This window comes from Danio rerio, chromosome 19, assembly GCF_049306965.1.
Source record: "Danio rerio strain Tuebingen ecotype United States chromosome 19, GRCz12tu, whole genome shotgun sequence".
Taxonomy (NCBI): domain Eukaryota; kingdom Metazoa; phylum Chordata; class Actinopteri; order Cypriniformes; family Danionidae; genus Danio; species Danio rerio.
The window spans coordinates 3,575,776-3,599,883 of NC_133194.1; the positions used below are offsets into that span (position 1 = coordinate 3,575,776).

Genomic DNA, 24,108 nt, shown 5'->3' on the forward strand with positions numbered 1-24,108 from the left:
TTTTTCTTCTGAAGAAAATCTTATTTGTTTTATTTCGCCTAGAACAAAAGTAGTTGTAAAATTTTTTAAAGCCATTTTAAGGTCAATATTATTAGTCTCTTCAAGCAATATTTTTTCTCGATAGTCTTTAAAAACTAGGTTTTAAAATGTATTTATATTTGTTTATTTATTATATATATATTTATTATTTATAGTGAAAAATTATAATAAAAAAATAAATAAAGGAAATTTGTTTCAGGATAAGAAATGGCCTTTTTTGTTGAAATTAACATTATGTTAACTTAATCATTAATTTTAATAAGGTTTATACAATTTTAGTGTTAAAAAATATCTAGAATTAGCCAAATAAATAAATAAATAAAATAAAATTCATTATAAAGTAAGTGTATGTGTTTTCTTGTATGTGTTTCCAAATAAGAACAATGCAATTTCAAGAATATATATGTATATACAGTTGAAGCTAGAATTATTAGCCCCTTTTGCTTTTTTTTTTTTTGTTGCTTTTTTTAAAGGAAAATTTTCACAGTATGTCTGATTTTTTTTTCTTCTGGATAAAGTCTGATTTGTTTTATTTCAGCTCGAATAAAAGCAGTTTTAAATTTTTTTAAATACCATTTTAAGGTCAAAATTAATAGCCCCTTTAAGCTATATTTGTTTTCGATAGTCTACAGAACAAACCATCGTTATAGAATGACTTGCCTAATTACCTTAACCTGTCTAGTTAACCTAATTAACCCAGTTAAGCCTTTAAATGTCTCTTTAAGCTGTCTAGAAGTGTCTTGAAGAATATCTAGTCAAATATTATTTACTGTCATCATGGCAAAGATAAAATAAGTCAGTTAATAAATCAGTGTTGAGAAAATCTTCTGTCCGTTAAACAGAAATTGGGGGAAAAAATAAACAGGGGACAAAAAATTCAGGTGGGCCTAATAATTCTGACTTTAACTGTTTATATTTGGATTTTCAGTCTTCCAAAATGCTGTCGTCACTTAAATGAGCAGCCGAAAATACATCAAACATTGCCAGCGTGACCACACACTCTTCATATTATTCATAAATGAACAGCCTTTCCTTCCTGAACAATGCGTCTCATGAATTCATGCTGGGATTTGATGGAGTGTGACGACTTTTCACAATCCTGAGCTGTTCAGCTTTATCTGCTGCTGTAACTCCTGTAATCTTTTCCTGTTGACTGAGTGTCTCCTGCTCGGCAATCTAACACTGATTCTCTGAGCTCATTGATGCCGAACACACAGCGGTTAAACATTAATCCGTGTGTAATGTGTTATCACTCTCGTTCATTCATTCATTGGTGTGTTATCATCATTGTGGTGATATCAGTGCTCTGTGTGTGTGTGTGTGTGTGTGTGTGTGTGTGTGCGCTTGTGAAATTCTTCAGCTCGTGTATCAGGTCTTTGTGAATGTTAGACTGAATGAGTGGTGATAGCAGACACTGACCTGGTTTTTCAGTGGTGTCAGACGAGTCACCGGGAGCTAAAAGCACAGAGGGTCACGTGTGTTTATTACTATCGTCTGTTCTCTTCACGTCTGCTCGTTGTGTGTGTTCCAGTTTGGGATTTTGAGTTCATTTGTCATGCTTACCTTCATTTTTCTCTGCGGAGTCTTTGCCGTCTGTAGTTACTATTAAAAGAAGATTTCCAGAGTTACTTCCACTTGTACGTCTGCCCGTCTACCTGTCTATTCATCTGTTCTGTCTGTCTTTCTATCCTCCTGTCTGTCTGTCTTTTTATATATCCGTCTGTTTGTCTTTCTGTTTGTATGTCTGTCTGTCTGTCTATCCATCCAGCCAGCCATCCGTCTGTCCGTCCGTCTGTCTGCTATCTATCTGCCTGTCTATCTGTCTTTCTGTCTGCCTGTTCATCTGTCTCTTTTTCTTTCTGTACATCTCTCTGTCTGTCTATCCATTTGTCTGTCAGTCTACATGCCTGTCTGTCTATCTTGGTGTCTATCTATTCATCTGTCTCTCTTTCTGTCTGTCCATCTGTCTGTATCAATTTGTCTGTCTGTCTATATATCTGTCTGTCTATTCATCTGTCTCTTTTTCCGTCTGTCTGTCAGTCTGTCTGTCTGTCAATCTATGCAGATGTCTGTCTGTCTATCTGTCTGTGTCAATCTATGCATCTGTCTGTCTGTCTGTCTGTCAGTCTATGCATGTCTGTCTGTTTGTCTGTCTGTCTATCTGTCTGTCTCTATCAATTTGTCTGTCTGTCTATATATCTGTCTGTCTATTCATCTGTCTCTTTTTCCGTCTGTCTGTCTGTCTGTGTATTTGTCTGTCTGTCTGGCTGGCTATATGACTATCTGTCAATCTGTTCATCTTTCTGTCTGTCTGTCTGTGTCAATCTATGCATCTGTCTGTCTGTCTGTCTGTCTGTCAGTCTATGCATGTCTATGCATGTCTGTCTGTCTGTCTGTCTTTCTGTCTGTCAATCTATGCATTTGTCTGTCTGTCTGTCTGTGTCAATCTGTGCGTCTGTCTGTTTGTCTGTCTGTCTGTCAGTCTATGCATGTCTGTCTGTCTGTCTTTCTGTCTGTCTGTCTGTCTGTCTATCTGTCTGTCTCTATCAATTTGTCTGTCAGTCTATATATCTGTCTGTCTATTCATCTGTCTCTTTTTCCGTCTGTCTGTCAGTCTGTCTGTGCATGTGTCTGTCTGTCTGTCTGTCTGTCTGTCTGTCTGTCTGTCTATCTGTCTGTCTCTATCAATTTGTCTGTCAGTCTATATATCTGTCTGTCTATTCATCTGTCTCTTTTTCCGTCTGTCTGTCAGTCTGTCTGTCTGTGCATTTGTCCGTCTGTCTGTCTGTCTGGCCGTCTGACTGTCTGGCTATCTGTCTGTATCTCTGTCAATTTGTCTGTCTGTCTTTCTGTCTGTCTGTCCGTCTATCTGTCTGTTTGTCTGTCTGTCTGTCTGTCAATCTATGCATATGTCTGTCTGTCTGTCTGTCTGTCTGTCTGTCTGTCTCTCTGTGCATTTTTCTGTCTGTCTAGCTGTCCATCTGTCTCTCTTCCTGTCTGTCTGCCTGTATATCTGTCTGTCTATCTATCAATTTGTCTGTCTGGCTATATGTCTGTCTGTCAGTCTGTTTATCTGTCCGTCTGTCTGTCTGTCTGTCAATCTATGCATCTGTCTGTCTGTCTCTGCAATTTTCTGGCTGTCTATCTGTCCATCTGTCTCTATTTCTGTCTGTCTGTCTGTCTGCATATCTGTCTGTCTATCTATCAATTTGTCTGTTTGGCTATATGTCTGGCTATATGTCTGTCTGTCAGACTTCCACAATGTGTCAGTCTGTTCATCTGTCTGTCTGTCTGTCAATCTATGCATCTGTCTGTATTTCTTTCTGTCTGTCTGTCAGTCTATTGGTCTGTCTGTCAATCTATGCATCTGTCTGTCTGACCATATGTCTGTCTAAATATCTGTCTTTGTTAATCTGTTTATCTGTTTATCTGTCTGTCTATCTATCTATCTATCTATCTATCTATCTATCTATCTATCTATCTATCTATCTATCTATCTATCTATCTATCTATCTATCTATCTATCTATCTATCTATCTATCTATCTATCTATCTATCTATCTATCTATCTATCTATCTATCTATCTCTTTGTCTGTCTGTTTATCTGTCTAGCTTTCAATGCATCAGTTTTCTTTGTAAATACTTCTAGTTACCATATAAAACCTGCTTAAATATGATATTCCAAATAAACACACACCCAAGCCATTTAACCTTCCTGCAGTTTTAGAATGAATGCTTGAGTGAGATTGGATTTATGTGAGCTGAACCAACCTGAGTCTCCATCTGCAGGCGCTGGAGTACCAACATTAAACTGAACTGAAAAAGAAAGAGAAAAACATGTTTAATTCTTTGTTTGTTTTTCTCTTCAATGGCACTTTGATTCATGGAAAAGAACTGATTTAAAGTCATTGTGACCTACCAGTAAAGATGTGTCGCTGGTCTGCAGCTGATTCTGAGAGGAATAACATAGAAAACACAATCAGTCAGATAACCAGAGCACATTCATTTACTACACACTCAGAAATGAAGGTACTGGAGCTGTCACTGGGGCAGCACCTTCTTAAAAGGTACATATTTGCACCCAAATAGTCCACAGTGGTACCTAAAAGGTGCACATTAGTACCCAAATGTACCTAAAAAGTACCTTTAAGGTACCATTATGGACCCTTCAGGTACAAATATGGACCTTTTAAAAAGTTACTGCCTCAATGACAGCTCAATTACCTTTATTTCTGAGAGTGCAGAGGCTCATTGGGAAAATCTAATAATAATTTTAATATACAATAAGTCTTCCTTTTTAACATGAATTTATGTACATTTTTGATAATTAAAAAAATCTTAATATTGTTTACTTGCAAGGCATTATATTTAATTTTATATTAATATAATATTCAATTTAAAAAGTGTCTTTTCTGACCCCATTTGTTGATATTTATTTAATTTTAAGCTTAAATTAGTTTCATTTTAAGACATTTTTGTTACTTTCCACAAGGTAGTACTTAATATTTTAAGCAGATATCGTAATATTTACAATTAATTAATATAATTATATGGTAAATTGACATAAAATTGCAAATGTATGGCATAAAATATCTTTATTCGCCCCTTAAAATACACCTAATTTAAAAATTTTGAGACTTTTTGTACAAAAATGACTAGAAAATATCAATTTTTTAATCAATAAAGCAGACTCATGTGCGTTTACTAGAGTCAGAAATATCTGAGAAACAGGAGAACGTCTCATGTCTGTCTGAGAAACAGCAGAGATCTTTCCTGGACAATAGCAGTTGCACAATGGCGTTCATTGTTCAGACACACTCGTGCATTCAGAGGCAGCGAGTTTAGCTTAAAAAGTGATCGTTAGCAAGATCGTTCTGAAGGCCGGGAGTGTATAAGAGAAACATTCTTACCGTCGTTATCAGTTCCATCTGTAAAAATCAAAGACAGAGAGCGAATGAGTGAGTGAGTGAACGGGTCTATAAGAGCTCATCTCCTATAGAGGCTCAGCGCAGGTGAACAACACTCGATTGTGTTCAGTCTGAGGCTCTGATTTCACACACACACACACACACACTGCAATGCTTCATGTTACTCTCTATAAGCACAGTTTAGGGGTTCGGTGTGATCTGGAGTGGTGTGTATGGATATATGTGGCTGTAATGAGGATTAGTAAGGACTGTATATGAATATGATGATGTCTGGTTTATATGGGGGAGATTTCTTACTGTTATTGCTCACTGGGGCTGAGATGGAGACACCCACAAACGCCAAGATCAACGGAACAAACACTGTCCTGTATGATGAGAGAATAAAAATGGGTCAATCATGTGATCATTCACAAACATAAATGATAAATCAATCAATAAATAAAAAAGCTGTAGTCGTATACACAGTATAAATGAGTACACACACTTTAAAAATGAATATTTTGAATATACTATTTTTCTGTGATATATAGACATACATTGGTTTAAATGCACCACTATATATATCAGAATTTTAAGTCAGAATTATTACTCTCCCATTCATTTTTTTTATTTATTTTTTAAATATTTCCCAAATTATGTTTAAGAGATCAAGGAATTTTTCACAGTTTGTTTGATAATATTTTTTCTTCTGGAGAAAGTTTTATTTGATTTATTTCGGCTAAGATAAAAGCAGTTTTTAATTTTTTAAACACCATTTTTAGGTCAAAATTATTAGCCCCCTTAAGCTCTATTTGTTTTCAATAGTTTACAGAACAAACCATCATTATACAATAACTTGCCTAATTACCCTAACCTGCCTAGTTAACCTAATTGACCTAGTTAAGGCTTTAAATGTCACTTTAAGCTGTATAGAAGTGTCTTGAAAAATATCTAGTCTAATATTATGTACTGTCATCATGGCAAAGATAAAATAAATCAGTTATTAGAGACGAGGTATTAAAACTATTCTGATTAGAAATGTGTTGAAAAAAACTTCTTTCCTACTATATATATATATATATATATATATAATAAATGGTGTATTTAAACCAATCAGTTTTATTGAACAGTTATATGCATAAAAATAAGTGGGGTCAAGATAAAATTAGGCATTTCAATATAATTACAAACTACAAAATTTAATACTTTATATATAATAAAGTGTAATCTTTTTATAGTCTTTTTTATTTAATATATATTATATTATATTTTATTGAATATTTTTCCTATACATATATAATTTGGGGTGTGCAGAGTTTTGGTACTGGCTAATTTAATGTATATGCACAAATATAATATTGTATAGCATTTCAAAGAAAACATTAATTCGTACATACACACACACACACCAACTTTAAATGAGTATATATTTGTGTCTGTGTGTATAAAACAAGTTAATATTAATATATATGTATATTAAAATGTATTTTTATGTATGTATTTTTTATGGATTTTTTTGTGTATGATGAAAATTGTATAAATGACAAAAATAAAATACAAATTTAGGCATTTTTTTAGAAACGTGTAGCACACATGTGCATTTATATTTATTTATAATATATATTTTATTATATAAAAGCTAATATAAACTAATAACTCAAAATTAAAAACTTACTAGTTAATCCAATAAATTAGTGTATGTATATATATATATATATATAAGGAAAGACATTTTTTAAACACATTTCTAATTATAATAGTTTTAATAACTCATCCATATATATATATATATATATATATATATATATATATATATATATATATATATATATATATATATAGTAATATATAATTTATTTATAATTAAACAAAAAACTAAAACAGACAAATTCTATTGAACATTTATTTAATTTTGAAAGTTGAAGTCTATCCTTGATGCATGTGTTTTCCTTCTAAACTGCATTTTCCCACAAAGAAAAATCACATTTGAAAACTTATTTAAAAGCAAAAAACTCACATTTGCCCTTTTTGTCATGTATTTATTAAATAAACCTGCAATACTATATTACTGCCTGCTTGCCAAAGATAGCCTTTGTTCATCACTTGTGCAAAATGCACAATAGTAAAAGCAAACCACTCCTAGATGTTCTAGCACATAAACTAATTCACTTTTCAAACATTACTCTAAATGTCATCTTCATAAGTTGAAAGATCCCAATTCTTGAGTTTTTTATTTTATTTTTGTGGACAACTTGATTTTATGTTCAATCCATGTACATTTGTAAAAACAATGGAGTTGATTTAAGCAATCTGTGCTGGGGCAACATGAACAAATTGTGTGGAGCCCTGTGTACACTGTAAAGAATGCTGGGTTCAATAATCGATTACAACATGAAAGAATTAAGTTAACTTATTAATTTCAACAAATTGAAGTGGATTGAACATAAAACATTTAAGTTGTTCCCTAAAAAAACATTAATAATTGTGTCGTCTTTGGAGATACAGACATGCCCTTCACACAAATACACTTAATTTAATATGTACCAGACATCACCTATACTTTATAACTGCAGGTTAACTGTGTTTATATATAATAACTTCAACTGTTTAATGCTATTAGTTACTAGTTAATTAGTTAAAGTAACAAAGTTATGATAACTAATATCCTTAGCTTCTCCAAATTTGTTTGCAGTGATGTGCAACTTGTGAAGAGCTGTGTCTGAACAATGATTGTTGTGAAAAGTGCTATACAAATAAACTTGAACTGAATCGATCTGAATACCAAAAAATGTATAAATCGGCAAAATATATCAATAAAATTAACAAAATGTCAATAAATAAGTCAGTGCTGATTATTAAACACTATTGTTATGATACGCACACACTATATCTGCAATCCGGAATGTATGGAAGCTCAGAAATGAATGCAGAAATGTAAAGCAGGCCATGTTGTGTTGGGTAGACTCACCGGGACAGCATTGCAGTAGTATTGAGTAGCTGTAGTTGTGATGTAGCGCAGGTAAAGCTGGTCTGAAGCTGGACTGGAGCGTCTGCTGCTCTTTATACCCTCTGAGGGCTGAGCTTTAGGCAGAGGCGGTTTCAATTGTAGGCCGACCGGACACTTGTGTTTCTCTGACCCTGGATCTTCTGTCTGTCTGTCTGGATCTGATGTGATGCGATTATACTCTGATATGAGCTGTATTTCTCAGAACCACACAGAGGAGATGTGGGGGCTGCTCGGGGTTTTGTTTCAGGAGCTTTTTTTGCTTGAACAATAGTTGCTGATTTTATGTTTAGGAATGGTTTGGTTTTCTAGGGTTTTTAGGTTGCCAGCTTGAGGTTCAAGTTACTGTTTTGTATTTTAAAGCACTATCGTGTGTCATAGCCATGACTTGACAGTTTTAAGAAGATTTTATTTATGTACTTGTTTATTTATTTGTTTATTTATTTATATTTGTTTATTGTTTTAATATCTTATTTTATTTATTTATTTATTTATTTATTTGTTTGTTTGTTTAATTTAATTTAATTTAATTTAATTTAATTTAATTTAATTTAATTTAATTTAATTTAATTTAATTTAATTTAATTTAATTTAATTTAATTTAATTTAATCATAAAATACACCATTTCATTTGGTTCCTAATTTATTAATCAGTTTGGCATTGCCATCATAATTTGTCCATTATTATTATTATTATTATTATTATTATTATTATTATTATTATTTCATCATTTGTAGCTTGGAAAGGAGGTACACTATTCATTATTAAAATAAAATGCAATTTACAATAATTGAAGTAATTAAGCAGTTTATGAAAAAAAGTTAATCTAAAAGTAAATACACAATTAAAAATGTCATGCATTAGTCATGTGTTTATTAAGCTAAGTTTCATTCTTCCACTTCTTTTTATTATTATATACTGATTTATTAATTGATTTCTTAAATTTCTGAAAGGTAATCTTATTTCAGTTGATATATTAATAAATGTAAAAAAATATTTGTTCATTCGTTTTGTTTTAGTTATATTGTTATATCATATTGTTAGCTCACAGAAATGCTATTTTTTGTTTTGTATTTATTTATTATTTCAGTTTTCATTATTGTTATTATTATTGTACAAGTCTATTATATTTTTATTCTACAGTTTTATTTTATTTTTGTTTAACTGAAATAGAAAAAAATAAATAGAAAAATTAAACACTTCTAAGGTTAATATTAAGGGAAAGAAATTCCAGATTATTTACAGAAAGAAAAGATGTTGTCAAGTTACTTGCCTGATTTACCCCACTTACCTATTTAACTAAATAAACCCAGTTCGACCTTTAAATGACACCTGAAGCTGAATACATGACATAAATGACTAAATATATATGGCTAAATAACTAGTAAAATATTATATACTGTCACCATGGCAAAGATAAAAAAAATAGCTTTTATGAATGTGCTATTAAAAATTATGTTGAAAAATGTGCTAAAAAAATCCAGGAAATAGTTTTAAAAATCAAAAACTTCAGAAGGGCCTCATAATTTTACTACGAGTATATTACTACGAGTGTATAATTACCAGATTTTCAATTCTTTCTGACACCATTGTTTTTGACACCATTGGTCTTGAATTATGTGTAATTTACTCACAACCCAGGCTCATTCTGAAAACTTACCGCTATATACATTTCTGGAAACACCAAATATGTCCCAGGAGCTACGTTTTTGTTCTTGTGAATCCACGAGAGGCTGCTGTGTGCGCTTTTTGAGATCATAAATTTATCTTGCGTGTGCCATTTGTAGCTGCTGTTCTTACATAAATCCACCAGAGGCCGACTGACAGACTGACCGTTGAACTGACCCACCATCCCCCTTCCCTAAACCCAACCGATAGTGTTTTCAAAAGCACCGATTGACCAGAGCCCACCCACTTCCCTGAACACAACCGACAGTTTTAATAACCAATCCAAAAAATTTTAATCCCTTGCATGATTTTTACCACGTCTTCAGATTTTACCACATTCTCACCCTGTTATTTACTTGCTTATTTAATTGTTTGGCTTCTGCTTTTGCTTTCTGGAACCGTTCTTCAATGGATTCAAACCCTGTCGTCATGGTCAACTTCTCTTTGCGTCTCAATTCTGCCGACGTACATGGCGAGCCACTAAACAAACTGGTAACAGTGGGAAAGCCGTCCTTATGGAGGTTAGCGGTCTGCTTGTAAGTGCTAAAAGGAAGGGCCTCATACCGCCCTGTAGCGTTCGTTTTTGACCAAATGCAGTCATACGTACCGCTGGCTACATAATGTGCGATCTCCAGAAATGTATATAGGGCTGCGTTTTCAGAATGAGCCCATGTTGTTTACTCAATGTACTCTCAGAAAAGAACTTAAATAAATCTTTTAATAAGTTGAAACAACACAATTCTTACTGTTTTTTGAGACAACTTAATTATTGTATGGTGAATCCACTTAAATTAGCAAAATCGATTAAGTTATCTGAATCAATTTGTGTTGGGACAACATGCTGGAACCCAGCATTGTTTACAGTATAGTTTGGTAAACAGCAGGCGGTAAACTGATGGCTGGCTGTTTTTTTGGGGGGGGGGGGTTTGTCCTGGAAAAGCTTGTGTTCCTTCATGATGTCTGCTGTTCTCAGAGCAGCTGTTTTCCAACACAAAGCCTCTTTGTTTCTCCATTGAGGAAGCTGATTGAGCTTTAAAAGCGTCCTGGTGGAGCAGTAAAGCAGTGAAGCACAGGTTAATCATCGCTTTTGTTTCTTCACACATGCATTGACACATTTACAGAGCGCCCGTTGATATGCGAACGCTCCTGATGATCACTTCTGCACCGCAGGGATTGGATGGAAATGAGCGTTAATTGAGGAATTGAGTGGATCGTCTGGCCTTTCTGAGGGATTCTGCTGCTGGGAGTTTCCCTGTGTTCCTCCTCAAAGTGTGAGAGCTTCGCAGCCTTTAGACTTTCAGCTTCATGATGATGCAGCAGTGACGTCGACACTTGCTAAATTGGGAAATGTGTATTTTTGGAACGAACCATTCATTTGAGCATTTTCAAACACTCAGATCAACCTTTTTATTCCACCGTTGAAACCAAAACCTGAAAATCCAGTAGATTTAGCGGATATAATTTAGTAAACAGCTTTACCCTTGTGTGCTGTTGGGGATGTTTTCATCCACTTTGGGGTGATTTTTGATTCTTAATTTAGCTCCAGTTTTTCAGCAAATAGAATGATTTTTGGTGGCAAATCTTATTTTGACATATATTTTGGGAAAATGCTTTGAAAATTCTCAAAAATTCAACAATACACATTTAATGCCCTTTTGTTATGTGGGGGCTGTTTTGCCCCATTGACTTCCATTATAATGACCTTTTTTGATTGCAAAGCCATGGCAGCATATAATCATGCATTCTTGATTGTTGCTAGTTTTTCCTTTTTTGAAGAGGTCAAATGTGTCATTTTTACTGTTAATCATTAGTTCCAGTGCAAAAAAAGCGTAGTTTCTGGCTTAAAACTATGGTTATGCTCTCAAAAATTGACGTTTGTTGTTTGTTAAAACTACTTTTTTAAGTGAGCTGACAATTCTTGAGGTTTTTAATGCGACAACTTGAATATTTTATGTTTAATCCACTTAAATTTGTAAAAGTGAATAAGGTAACCCAATTCCTACATGTTGTCCCAACACTAATTCATTGTGTAGAACCCAGCATTTATTCAACATACACTATAAAAAAGCTGTGATGCACACAGTTCCTTTAAGTTCTTCCAACACAAATCAATTAAATTAACTTCATTGGATTCAAGTGGATTGAGCAAAACAATTAAGTGTTTTATGAGTGTAGGCTTATTCTGAATACGTAGTCCTATATATATATTTCTGGAGATCACTAGTTACAGTTGAAACCAGAAGTTTACATACACTGTAGGCACATAACCATTAAAAAATAAAAGTCAGATGTTACTATGACTAAACTGTTTCTCTTTTAGGTAAGTTAGGATTATCACATTTGTTTCTGTTATGCTTAATAGCAGAATAATGAGAGAGATTTTAACTTTTCTTTCAACTCAAGTTTACATACAATAAGATTATTCTGCCTCTGAAAAAGCTCAGATGATGGTTTCAAGGTTTTGGAAGTTTCTGATTGACTAATTGGCAACATTTGAGTTAATTGGAGGCACAACTGTAAAATAGTATTTAAGGAAAACCTCAAACACACTGCTTCCCTGTGTGACAACATGAGAAAATTAACAAGCCAGAATCAACAACAAAGCCAGATTACAGTTTGCTGAATGACACTGGAAAAAAGACTCATTTCTGGAGACATGTCCTGTGCTCTGATGGAGCTAAGATTGAACTGTTGGCTATACTGACCAGTGTTACATTTGGAGGACAAAGGGGAAACCTTACAAGCCTAGGAACACCATCCCAAGTATGAAGTATGGGGGTGGCAGCATCATGTTGTGGGGCTGTTTTGCTGCAGGAGGGACTGGTCCACTTCACAGCATAGATGGCATCATGAAGAAAGAACATTATGTAGAAATACTGAAGCAACATCTCAAGACATTGGCCAGGAAATTAAAACAGCCACAAATGGGTCTTCCAAACAGACCATCACCCTAAGCATACTGCCAAATTAGTTAGAATGTGCTTAAAGGATAACAGAGTGGATGTTTTGGAGTGGCCATCACAAAGCCCTGATGTCAATCCTGTAGAAAATTTGTGGGCAGAGTTGAAAAAGCTTGTGTGAGCAAGACAGCCTACAAATCTGACTCAGTTCCACCAATTTTGTCATGAGGAATGGGCCAAAATTCCTGCAAACTATTATGAGAAGCCTGTGGAAGGATACCCAAAACATTTGACCAAAGTTATAGTTTAAAAGCAAAGCTAAAATAATACCAAGGCAATGTGTGTAAACTTTTGACTGTCTAGAAGTTAATAAATAATAATTACTCCTTATTCTGGCATATAGCAAATGTAAATGATTTAGGTAATCCTAACAGACCTAAAATAGTAAACGTTTAGTATCATTTACCATCAGACATAAAAAAAATGGTTATGTTCTTTTTTTTAGAGTGTATGTAAACTTCTGGTTTCAACTGTATAAACCATAGGCACAAGCTGCAATGACAATCCCTCCTTCTCCTCCTCCGCCTCAAAATCATTTTAAAGTTAGATGCTAGAACCTGCCTTTAAGCATGTGCAATGTCGTAAATTGTATACTAAGTGTAAACACATGAATCAGATATGGGTTATAATTTATAATCAGGAAAAATAATCAGATATAAGGAACAAATCGGAATTGGGCATCAAGACCTGACAGTGTGAACGGGGCCATAATAATCCGACTGCTGCAGTCTCTCTACAGTAGGCAATTGAAAAGTGGTAGTTCAAACCTGAACTCCTTTGAACCACTTCATTTAGTTTAGTCCTCCCCATCTCCATCTGCTCTTGTTAGGATCTCGTGACCAGTGATCCAGGCACGTCTCAGCAAATGACCCGCTGACCCGCTAAACACTCTCACAGGGTCCTGTAAACCTCAAATGAGCCTATTGTGACTATCTCTGACTGTGCCTGACATTCCTCTGAACCTGCATAAACGCCTGTGTTTTCCCATTTGGACATCATGCAGGATGAGGTGATGCTCATTGTTTCCTGCTTCTTTGTCAGTAAGGGGACACTGACAAAATACGGCCTGAAAGAAGACTTTATTGTAGCACGAAAGCAGTTTGGTGGCACCGCAGTGTTTATGTTGCTTTTCCCAGAAGCTCAGGAGAAAACAGTTTTCCTGAAAAACACAAGCTACTGAAGGTCTGTTGAAGATCAGGCCGGTAAAGTCCCATGGCATTGTGTGAGCTCTAAATTTACTTGACATTTCTGGACAGCAGCCGCTGATCATTGAAATTCTGTGTTAGTCACCTGAAATCCACCACTAGCTTTGGGATCCTGCTGTTTTTACCCGGTAAACAAAGACCAGGACAAATAGAAGTTGATGTTTATTTTCTAGTTTGAGTCAATTGCATCCACAGTTTTAAAAGGATGTAGTATTTATTAACACATCAGTTTTTTTAATTACAAGGGAAAATTCATTAGGGAAAATATACATTTGGCAAAGCCACAAAACTCATAAAGCAAGTAAATATTATAAATATTAGTAACTAGATTAATACAACTACTTATTAAAAAATAATAGCTTGATTAAAGTTGCATGAACACTGAAAAAAAGATGGTTTATTGGATTTACTACTCTTTTAAATGTAAGTATTTGCAAACAATTTATATGGGCTGAATTTGAACATACAAATGAAGTTGAACATTACTACATTAAATTTGTTTGTTTTAATCAACACATTGATACGGATCCCTAAATACATTTGGGGAGATCAAAAAATGATTGATGATTGATGAACAACAAATATGTTGTTTTTGCAGGTTTTGTTTTTTACAGATTTACCAGAGGCCGTTGTGTATGCATTTCAGATCTCAAATTTGTCTAGCGAGTGCCATTCATGCCTGCTGTTCTCACGTATATCCACTGCCCGCTGTCGACTGACTGACTAGCCGACCAACCATTCCCCCCACTCACCCCCTTCCCTTAACCCAACCGATGGTGTTTTCAAAAACAAATCCAGACTTCATCCCCTTTCACACATACAGACCTTTCCGGAAAATTACCGGCAATTTTCCGGAAAGGTGTGTATGTGTGAACAGGCCCTTTTTGAAAATATCCGTAAATTTGTTCTGGCTATTTTCCGGTAAGAGAAGTTGTAACATTACCGGTAATTTGCCGGAATGCTGCGCTGTTTAAACGCAGAAGGAAGATTGCCGGAAAGAGCGCGTTCACGTCTACAACGTGCTGACATGAGATGTCTGCTTTAGCCAATCAGAACAGTCAGACGCATTCACGTCTGCGCGGTTTATGAGAATAAAAGCCTGTGAATATTTTCCCAGACAGATTTAGCTGCTAGATGTTAGTCAGATTACGATTAAATGTTCATCTTAATGCCAACTGTGTAAATAATTATCGATAAGATGCTTATGATAAGCCGTTGTTTGAAGCTGTACATATCATGTACATCTCAACAAGCGAAAGTGTTTCTCTCTATGTTTTTTTATCGGAGTTGTTCACAATACCGATTCATCCACAGAGTTTGTAATGTCATTTCTGGTTAATGATGTCAGAATTTACCGGTATTTTGGAATGGATGTGTGAACGGTCTTTTCCGGAAAAATATCCATAACGTCCTCGCCTGTGTGAACAGCACTTTTTTGAATTTAAATATAATATATTTAAATATAATATTAATATATATATAATATTAATATATATTCATATATTTAAATATTTAAATATAACGGTATAACTGTGTGAAAGGGGCTAAAGAAATTCCTTGCGGCAGCTGATGGTTTTTCAGTTCTTACTTTGCTCTCACACTGTTATTTACTTCTTTTTTTGTTTTTTTGTTTTTTGTTTTTGTTTTACCTGCTTTCTGGAACCATTCTTTGCTAGACTTGAACACTATCAGTGTGGTCAACTCTTATCTATGATGTACTGTACATAGTGAGCCACTGGATAAACTGCACTCACAAAAATAAAGGAACGCGAGCTGTCAATGGGGTGGTTTTTGTACTTAAAGGGTCCATATTGGTACTTCAAAGGTATATATTAGTACAAAAAGGTTTTTAAGAGGAACACTTTTGTACTTTTTAGGTACTAGTATGTACTCTTAAGGTATTATTATTGACCTTTTAGGTACAAACCCCAGTGACAGCTAGCATACCTTTATTTTATGAGAGTGGTAACAGCGGAAGACCCGTCCACACGGAGGTAAGCAGTCAGCTGTTATCGTGAGAAGAAACAGAAGCTGTCGGTGGCATCATACCCTGCCGTAGCATTCGTTTTAAAGATGAAATGCAGCTATACGTAGCTCTGGCTACATAATTCGCACTCTCCTTAAATGTTTACGAGGGTACGTATTCACAATGAACCTGTGTTGGTTTAAATTCAGCCCATATAAATTGTTTGTATCTTAAAAAAAATGTAGTTATTATTTTCAGTGAAGTTATTGCGGTCTCTATACGATTAAATAATTAAAATTGACATACCACATTAAATCGATTAGAAATCATCAAATTAATCTTAATATTATACTAAGAAAACTCGAGTAAAAACAAAACACAGTCTTTACATGATGACTTGCTAACACTAGTTTAGTTTACAATTCACAGTTATAACAAACCATTAACTAACCCACTAGCTTAATAAACTACAAACTACCTGTTTATTAATAGTTAGTAAGGTAGGAGTTGGGTTTAGGTTTGACTCAGCCAATTTGAATGTTATCACTGAATGGGCGTTATCAGTGGTTATCAGCTGACAGATATGGGCGAGTAGGGGTCTTCTGCACCTACTGGTAAGCTCAGAGGCTGTTATCATCCATCCACATGGTTAACCATCTATCAATCACATATGGCTGTGGCTGGAAGTAAACGAGAATTATTTATATTGTTTAATACATTTTCCATTAATTGTATTTTATTAACGTCTACTCCTACCCTAAACCCAGCCGTCACAATAATGTAAAAACAGATCTGTAGTCTACTCTATTAGTTCAGCTGATTAACCATGCAGATGGATGATAACAGTCTTCTGAGCCTACCAGTAGGTGTAGAAGGCCCCTACTCGCCCTTGTCTATCAGCTGATAACCACTGATAACGCCCATTCAATCAAGTCATAACCAGGGCCAGACGGAATCTGCGGATGTTTTTTGCTATTTCTGCGGAGAATTTTGTTAAAAATCTGCGGATTTCTGCGGAATTATTTCGGGAGTATCTAGCGGAGTATCATAACTAAACCCTTAATATATTAAATAAAAAGTAATAAATTATTGAATAAAAACTGAATAAATTCAGATTTACACATTTACTCAAGTTAAAAAACAGAATTAATAATGGGCAAAAAATCTGCAGAAATCTGCGGAATTCTGCGGAAAATCTGCGGAATTCTGCGGAAAATCTGCAGAAATTCTGCGGAATTCTGCGCGCGCAGATTCCGTGTGGGCCTAGTGATAACATTCAAAGCGGGTGTTTGAGTAGGATTAGGGATGCAAAAAATAAAATTATACTTTGTAACTACTAGTAAACATTTAAAATATTAATAATAACCAGGTAATAGTTAACAGCATGAATTGTGAGCTAGACTAAAGTGCTTCCGATGATTTAATTTAATTAGGAAAAAAATGCAACACAGGCTCATTCTGAAAAAGTAGTCCCGTGTACGTTTCTGGAGACCTCAAATTATGTAGCCGGAGGTACGTATGACTGCATTTAATTTTTTAAGCGAACACTACGGGGCGGCATGACGCCGTTCCTTTTGGCGCTTACTAGCTGACCGCTTACCTCCATATGGAGGGCTTTCCCGGTGCAACCAGTTTATCCAGTTAGCTCGTCGTGTACATCGGCAGACTTGAGACGCAGAGAGGAGTTGATCATGACGAGGACGTTTCCTCGTGAGATCAGGCTGGACATTCTCCCTTTGTACGAGTCATTAGAGGGCGAAAGCCCCGCCCACTAGTGACCATTTCTCCATCATTAGCATAGGAAGTTAGTTTTGAATTTGAATCTGCCACTATGCTGACACAGGCTTTTGTAGCCCCGCCCTCTTTTGAAAAGATCTCATTTGAATTTAAAGCGACAGTCACCAAATGCCACAATTAGGTTTAAAGCCAGACTTAAAGAGTTATAAAACAATATTTGCGTGGTATTTTGAGTTTCAATTTCACATACACTCTGCTGACATCAGAGACTTACTTTAGATCTTGTAAAACAGGATATAATAGGTCCACTTTAATGTGGGTAAATAAACGAAATGATCATTTAAACACTGCAAGATGTATTTACTCTAATTCTTTGTGTAAAATTAAAAATGATTGGATGATCTAAACCTTTTAACAGTAACAAGCAAAAAAAAAAAAGCATTTTTAAATCCCAGGGGCAAATACTTTTTCACAGCACTGATTTTTCAACGTGTTTATAGTCCAGCAGTGATAATACTGCTGGTACAGTGACAGCACATGGTTTCTGTCAATATGCGAGGGATTTTGAGGAGCTCAGAGCGTATTTAAGGTGGTTCGTGTGATGTCGGGGTCTTGTCGAGGCGCTCATCCATTAGAGAAGGAGTCAATGGTAACAGCATCTGAAATGTAAGAATGTCTCCCAGCTCTGCTCCGTCAAAAGGCTGTTTGTGCTCAAGTCCTCCGACAAATCCATCTCTCCGTGACATCCATTGAGTCTCCATTGCAGGATCCAAGACGCTTCTGTAAAATGAGCCACGTTCAGAGCAGTTTACTCTCCACAAAACCCTAGAGAAACCTCACAGCCATTATAACCATATTTCATGACCTTTCCCAACGAGAGTCGCTAAATTATTAGAATTACTGTTACAATTACCAGCAGGCGATCAAAAATCCTTTACATAAACTTTTCGTGATTAGAGATAATTTCATGATTATTTCAATTTATTCATGTATGTTTGAATGTTTATTCGTTCATTCATTTTCTCTTATGCTTAGTCCCTTTATTAATCTGGGGTCGCCAAAGAGGAATGAACCACCAACTTATTCAGCACATGTTTTACGCACCGGATGCCCTTCCATCAATGGGAAACATCCACACACACTCATTCACATTCATACACTTTGGCCAATTTAGCCTACCCAATCCACCTGTACCACATACCTTTGGACTTGTGAGGGAAACTGGAGCAACAAGAGGAAACACAGGGAGAACATGCAAACTCCACACAGAAACGCCAGCTGACCCAGCCGAGGCTCGAAGCAGCGATCTTCTTGCTGTGAGGCTAATGTGCTACCCACTGCAGCGCTATGCATTTTTATACATCATTGCTTATTCCTTGGTTTATTGGCAGTTGTGTATGTATTTTTATTTTATAGATAAAACATTATGTTTGCATAATGACACCCCCCCCCTGAAGAATTAAAGGAAAAATTTTAATATAATAAAAAGACCCTTTTTGTGCTGCAATTTTTTTAATGGATTCATTGTTTATTTACTGGTTATAATTAATTAAAGAATAATTATAAATAAATAATTAGATAAAGAAAATTTGTTTTAGGATAAAAAATTGCTGTTATACTTAAAATTAAACATGTTAACTTAACCATTAATTTTCATAAGGTTTATACAATTTTAGTATTATTAAAATGCAATAAGAATCTCTAAGAATTAGACTCAAACAAATAAATAAATAAATGAAATCAATTAATTAATTATGAGGTAATACCTTGCATGTATTTCCAAATAAGAACAAAGCAATTTCAAGTAATAAAGTGTGTGTGTGTGTGTGTGTGTGTGTGTGTGTGTGTGTGTGTATACAGTTGAAGTCGGAATTATTAGCCCTCCTGTTTATTTTTTTTCCAATTTCTGTTTAACGGAGATCTCTTTTTCAACACATTTCTAATCATAATAGCTTTAATAATTCATCTCTAATAACTGATTTATTTTATCTTTGTCATGATGACAGTAAATAATATTAGACTAGATATTCTTTAAGACACTTCTATACAGCTTAAAGTGACATTTAAAGGCTTAACTGGGTTAATTAGGTTAACTAGGCTGGTTAGGGTAATTAGGCAACTCATTGTATAATGATGGTTTGTTCTGTAGACTATCGGAACAAAATATAGCTTAAAGGGGCTAATAATTTTGACCTCAAAATGACTTTTAAAAAATGTAAAATTGGTTTTATTCTAGCCAAAATAATAAGAAAAAATATTATCAGACGTACTGTGAAAATTTTCTTGCTCTGTTCAATTGTGTGTGTGTGTGTGTGTGTGTGTGTGTGTGTGTGTGTGTGTGTGTGTGTGTGTGTGTGTGTAAATTATCATCTTTAAAAAACACATAAGGATTCATGTAGATTTCTGTTTACTTTATATAAATATGCCTATTATTATTGACAAGTTTTTATAACAGTAAGTAAAATGCATATTATCATTTTCCAGCTATTGCATAGTGGTTTTGAATAATTTGTTGTGCTGTAATACCTGATATAACCATGTGGCGGCAGCAGCAGTGAGTCAGTCTGGTTGGGGGTGGGGTGGGGGGAGGGGGAAAAGCAGAAATCATGCCTTCCATCCGAACCAAGTGTGCCGCAAGCCTACGTTTGAGTGAAGGTTTCGGCCGTTAGATCGCCCCCTGGGGGCTGGCTGCAGTACAAGTCATAAAGCCCGCCTCCTCCGTGTTAATGAAGGAGACTTGAGCCCAAATAAAAAAAAATATTACACTTGCAATAAAATGTCCCGAAAGATAGTTCTGGTCGATTAAGGCACTGGTTATTGTGCTGAAATAGGTGCAGATCTTCATTTTTGTAAACAGTTTGTTTTTAGCAGTAATTTAATGCTGGGCGTGTCATCGTGATACACAGCTGTGATTGACAGTTTCTCAAAGCAGCGCGTCTGAGCTTCGGCAGGAGACTGAAGTGTTGTTATTCGATTTCTGTGTTATTTTACCATGATAAAATGAGTTCAGCAGTAAACTACAGTTTCTGACATACATGATCTTGGTGAAACACTGTTTATTCGCTAAGTTCAGGGCTTTTTTCGGGCTTTATTAGTTTGCTGATACACGCCTAGCCACCCAGATAGCAAAACACAGTTCCGGCTAGATTCTCGCCTGCCGGAGACTTATCTCTTAGAGCTCAGACTGACTAATGTTACCTCTGCTGGACCTACTCCGGATGCCTGGACTCACTGCCCGATTCCAGTCCGAGTCAATCGAGCCTGATGCGGCGGCCGAGCGAGCAGGCGCTGCCGCATGCGAGCCGGAATCACCCCGCGACGCCGCGAGTAAGTTATGCGCTGCGGCCTGGAGCTGGCGCGATTGAATATATAAAACCCTCATATTTGTTAACGTTATTACATCCATTTGTGTTGATATGACAGCAAACGCATGCTGAGAAGTTCGGGGGGCGTAGTTGATTTTACATAAAGCGTTTGATTGGAAGCTCGACTCTGCTCATTTTCGCGGCTCCTCCTCTGGCTCCATCAAACAGTCCTTCTGCGCATGTCTGGCTCCAATTTCAGCAGTCTTTTGCGACAGTTTGTGCCCGTCAAGCAGGCGTTTTGCCCTCAAGGCGTTCAATGGGAAAAAGGGCTGTCGCGTCGTCCATATTTTTTACAGTCATTGATCCGAACACAACAAGTGCGACTCCTTCCTCAGCATTTCAAGTGTTCAGAGCGGGATGGGTTGGTAAAGCCGATCACTGATTCACAGCTAGATAGGAACAGAAGGCCTAAAGTTTGTTCATGGTGCACAAAGAGAATGAGCCCTTACAAACACTTTGCTGCTGCTTTTTTACAAGTTCACTTGGTTCAAGGGATTCTTTGCTGATGCAAACTAATAGCTGCACTTCAAATGAGCTTTCTTAAGTCCTTCATTTAAACTTTTTTTTCTTTATAGGTCAGAAAATAACGCTTAAATAAACTTAAAAAAATAACATTTAAATATTTAAATAGTATTGATATGTAGAGGTCTACATGAAAAATCATTCACTGATACAATTCATCAAACAAATGATATGCAATGCAGAATATATTGATACACTAAATAGTATATAAATAATAAGGTAAATATCACATATTTACACGAAAACATACATAAAATAACACAAAAATAAATATAATTTTAATAATTATAATAATAATAGTAACAATAGGATTAAAAGAAATAATAAATTAATAAAAAATACATAAAATTATACACATCATTTAAACTTTGATCAGATATAGCAGACTGAAAAAAACACGGTTATATTTTACTTAAAAGAAAAAATTGTCGTTATTTGAAACAAAAAAAACACTTGTATGCATATATTTATTAAAGCTTTACGTCTAATTTTTAACGATTTAATAATAAATAAATCTAGAAAGATATTAACTGCCATATTAAAGCATCCCGACACTAGTCAGCGATCAGCCATATTTGATTGTGGAGGACAGTCATGAAGCCCATTTTAATCTATTGAACAAACTACTTCCAGATGCCAACTCCATGCACAAAATTAGCAGAACAAACGACTGCCATTTCCCCCGTGTCATGCTCAGTCTTACTTTTAAAAGAAACAGAACCCTCAAACACAAAAGGGTTTAAAGCAATTCTCAGTATTATCAAGGAATCAGGAAGATGGAGAAGAGATGCTTCTAAGAAAAACCCCTCCCCGATACTGCCCTATTACATTATGCTGTGTTTGTTTGCTTTGTAGACCACAACAATCAGCAATAGCGCGCCCTACTTGTTCTCTATTAAATTTCACCCCTCAGGACTTTACTTCAGAATAAGAGTGGCAAGACTCATATTATATTACATCTTTAATCGTGTACACTGGTAATGATTTTTTTTAAATTACCCAGTATTTTACTGTAATATGAACTGCATTTTACTGTGGAACAGTTATGTGGTATGTTACTGTGTTTTAACGTTGTGAAAATGATGGTATATTTAACAGTAAAGAAATAAATATATACAGCAAGATAAATGGTGCTGATTTACGGTAAGTTACTGGCGAACTGCTAATTATAACTAGAACATTGCATTCATGATAGTAATAATACAATTTATATATCACCAAGTTTTTACCTGGCTCAAAATAAGGCTTAGGTGATATCCCGCTTATTGAAACAAACATGTTTTGAATTATTCTAATCTTATCAAGTAAAGCATTATCTTATTCTTTAAAAAAAAAAAGAAAAAAAAATATATATATTCTATATGATCTGAAACGTGCAGCAAAGCATATCCTAAGAAAAGCATTTCAGATTCGCAAAAATGTAGACAGCGCCCTCTAAAAGATTTGCCATCTTAAATGTGCAACGGAACGTAACCGCAAAAACGTACTTTATACTTCGCAAAAATGTAGACAGCGCCCTCTAGTGGATTTGCTATCTTAAATGTGCAACGTAACATAACCACAAGAACGTACTTTATGCTTCGCAAAAATGTAGACAGCGCTCTCTAGTGGATTTGTCATCTTAAACGTGCAACAGAACATAACCACAGCAATGTATTTTACTTAACGCAAAAATGTAGAAAGTGCCCTCTAGTGGTATCATCAGAAAAGTGCAACAAAACATACCTTAAATGACGTGTTTTAGATTTGCCTAAACGTAGACAGTGCCCTCTAGTGGTATTATCATCAGAAACGTGCAACAAAACATACCCTAAGTGACGTGTTTCAGATTCGCCTAAATGTAGAAAGTGCCCTCTATTGGATTTGCCGTCTGTAGTGTGCAATAACATAACCGCAGCAATGTATTTTATACTTCGTAGAAATGTAGACAGCACCCTCTAGTGAATTTGTCATCTTAAACGTGCAACAGTACATAACCGCAGCAATGTATTTTACTTTACGCAAAAATGTAGAAAGCGCCCTCTAGTGGTATTATCATTTGAAACATGCAACAAATCATACCCTAAGTGACGTGTTTCAAACTCACCTAAATGTAGACAGTGCCCTCTAGTGGATTTTTCATCTGTAGTGTGCAACAACATAACCGCAGCAACGTGTTTTACGTTTCGCAAAAATAGAAACAGTGCCCCCTTGTGGATCTGTCAGCTAAAACGTGCAACGAAACATAACCGCAACAATGTAGACATCTCTCTCAAGTGGATTTGTCAACTGAAACATTGAACAAAACAAACCCTACAAACATATTTGAGATTTGCTAAAATGTAGACAGCGCCCTCTAGTGGATTTGTCATCTTAAATGTGCAACGGAACATAACCACGGTAATGTATTTTACTTCAAGCTAAAATGTAGTAAGCGCCCTCTAGTGGTATTATCATCAGAAACGTGCAACAAAACATACCCTAAGTGATGTGTTCCAGATTCGCCTAAATGTAGACAGCGCCCTCTAGTGGATTTGCCATCTTAAATGTGCAACGGAACATAACCACGGTAATGTATTTTACTTTAAGCTAAAATGTAGAAAGCGCCCTCTAGTGGTATTATCATCGGAAATGTGCAACAAAACATACCTTAAGTGATGTGTTTCAGATTCGCCTAAATGTAGACAGCGCCCTCTAGTGGTTTTATCATCTGAAACGTGCAACAAAACATACCCTAAGTAATGTGTTCCAGGT

General features: G+C 35.3%; 1 protein-coding gene and 1 long non-coding RNA gene across 5 annotated transcripts in view; one reads left to right on the plus strand and one right to left on the minus strand.

The window, feature by feature from the left end:
* The window catches only part of stm (starmaker), a 30,468-nt gene extending 22,489 nt beyond the window's left edge, over positions 1 to 7,979 (minus strand). For 2 of the 3 annotated variants that reach the window (XR_012394490.1, XR_012394491.1), the window contains exons 1-7: positions 7,916 to 7,979; positions 5,266 to 5,333; positions 4,951 to 4,968; positions 3,960 to 3,992; positions 3,812 to 3,856; positions 1,603 to 1,641; positions 1,459 to 1,494 (exon numbers count right to left, since the gene is read on the minus strand). Coding sequence is in view for 1 of the 3 variants with exons in the window: in NM_198817.2 (NP_942112.2) it covers positions 1,459 to 1,494; positions 1,603 to 1,641; positions 3,812 to 3,856; positions 3,960 to 3,992; positions 4,951 to 4,968; positions 5,266 to 5,333; positions 7,916 to 7,926 (250 nt within the window). In the remaining 2 variants the exon portion in view is untranslated. The remainder of the gene's footprint in view (positions 1 to 1,458; positions 1,495 to 1,602; positions 1,642 to 3,811; positions 3,857 to 3,959; positions 3,993 to 4,950; positions 4,969 to 5,265; positions 5,334 to 7,915) is intronic. The other variant, NM_198817.2, reaches the window with a different exon arrangement.
* LOC141378984 (uncharacterized) overlaps positions 1 to 24,108 on the plus strand; it is a 52,419-nt gene that overhangs the window by 19,714 nt on the left and 8,597 nt on the right. The window lies entirely within an intron of this gene.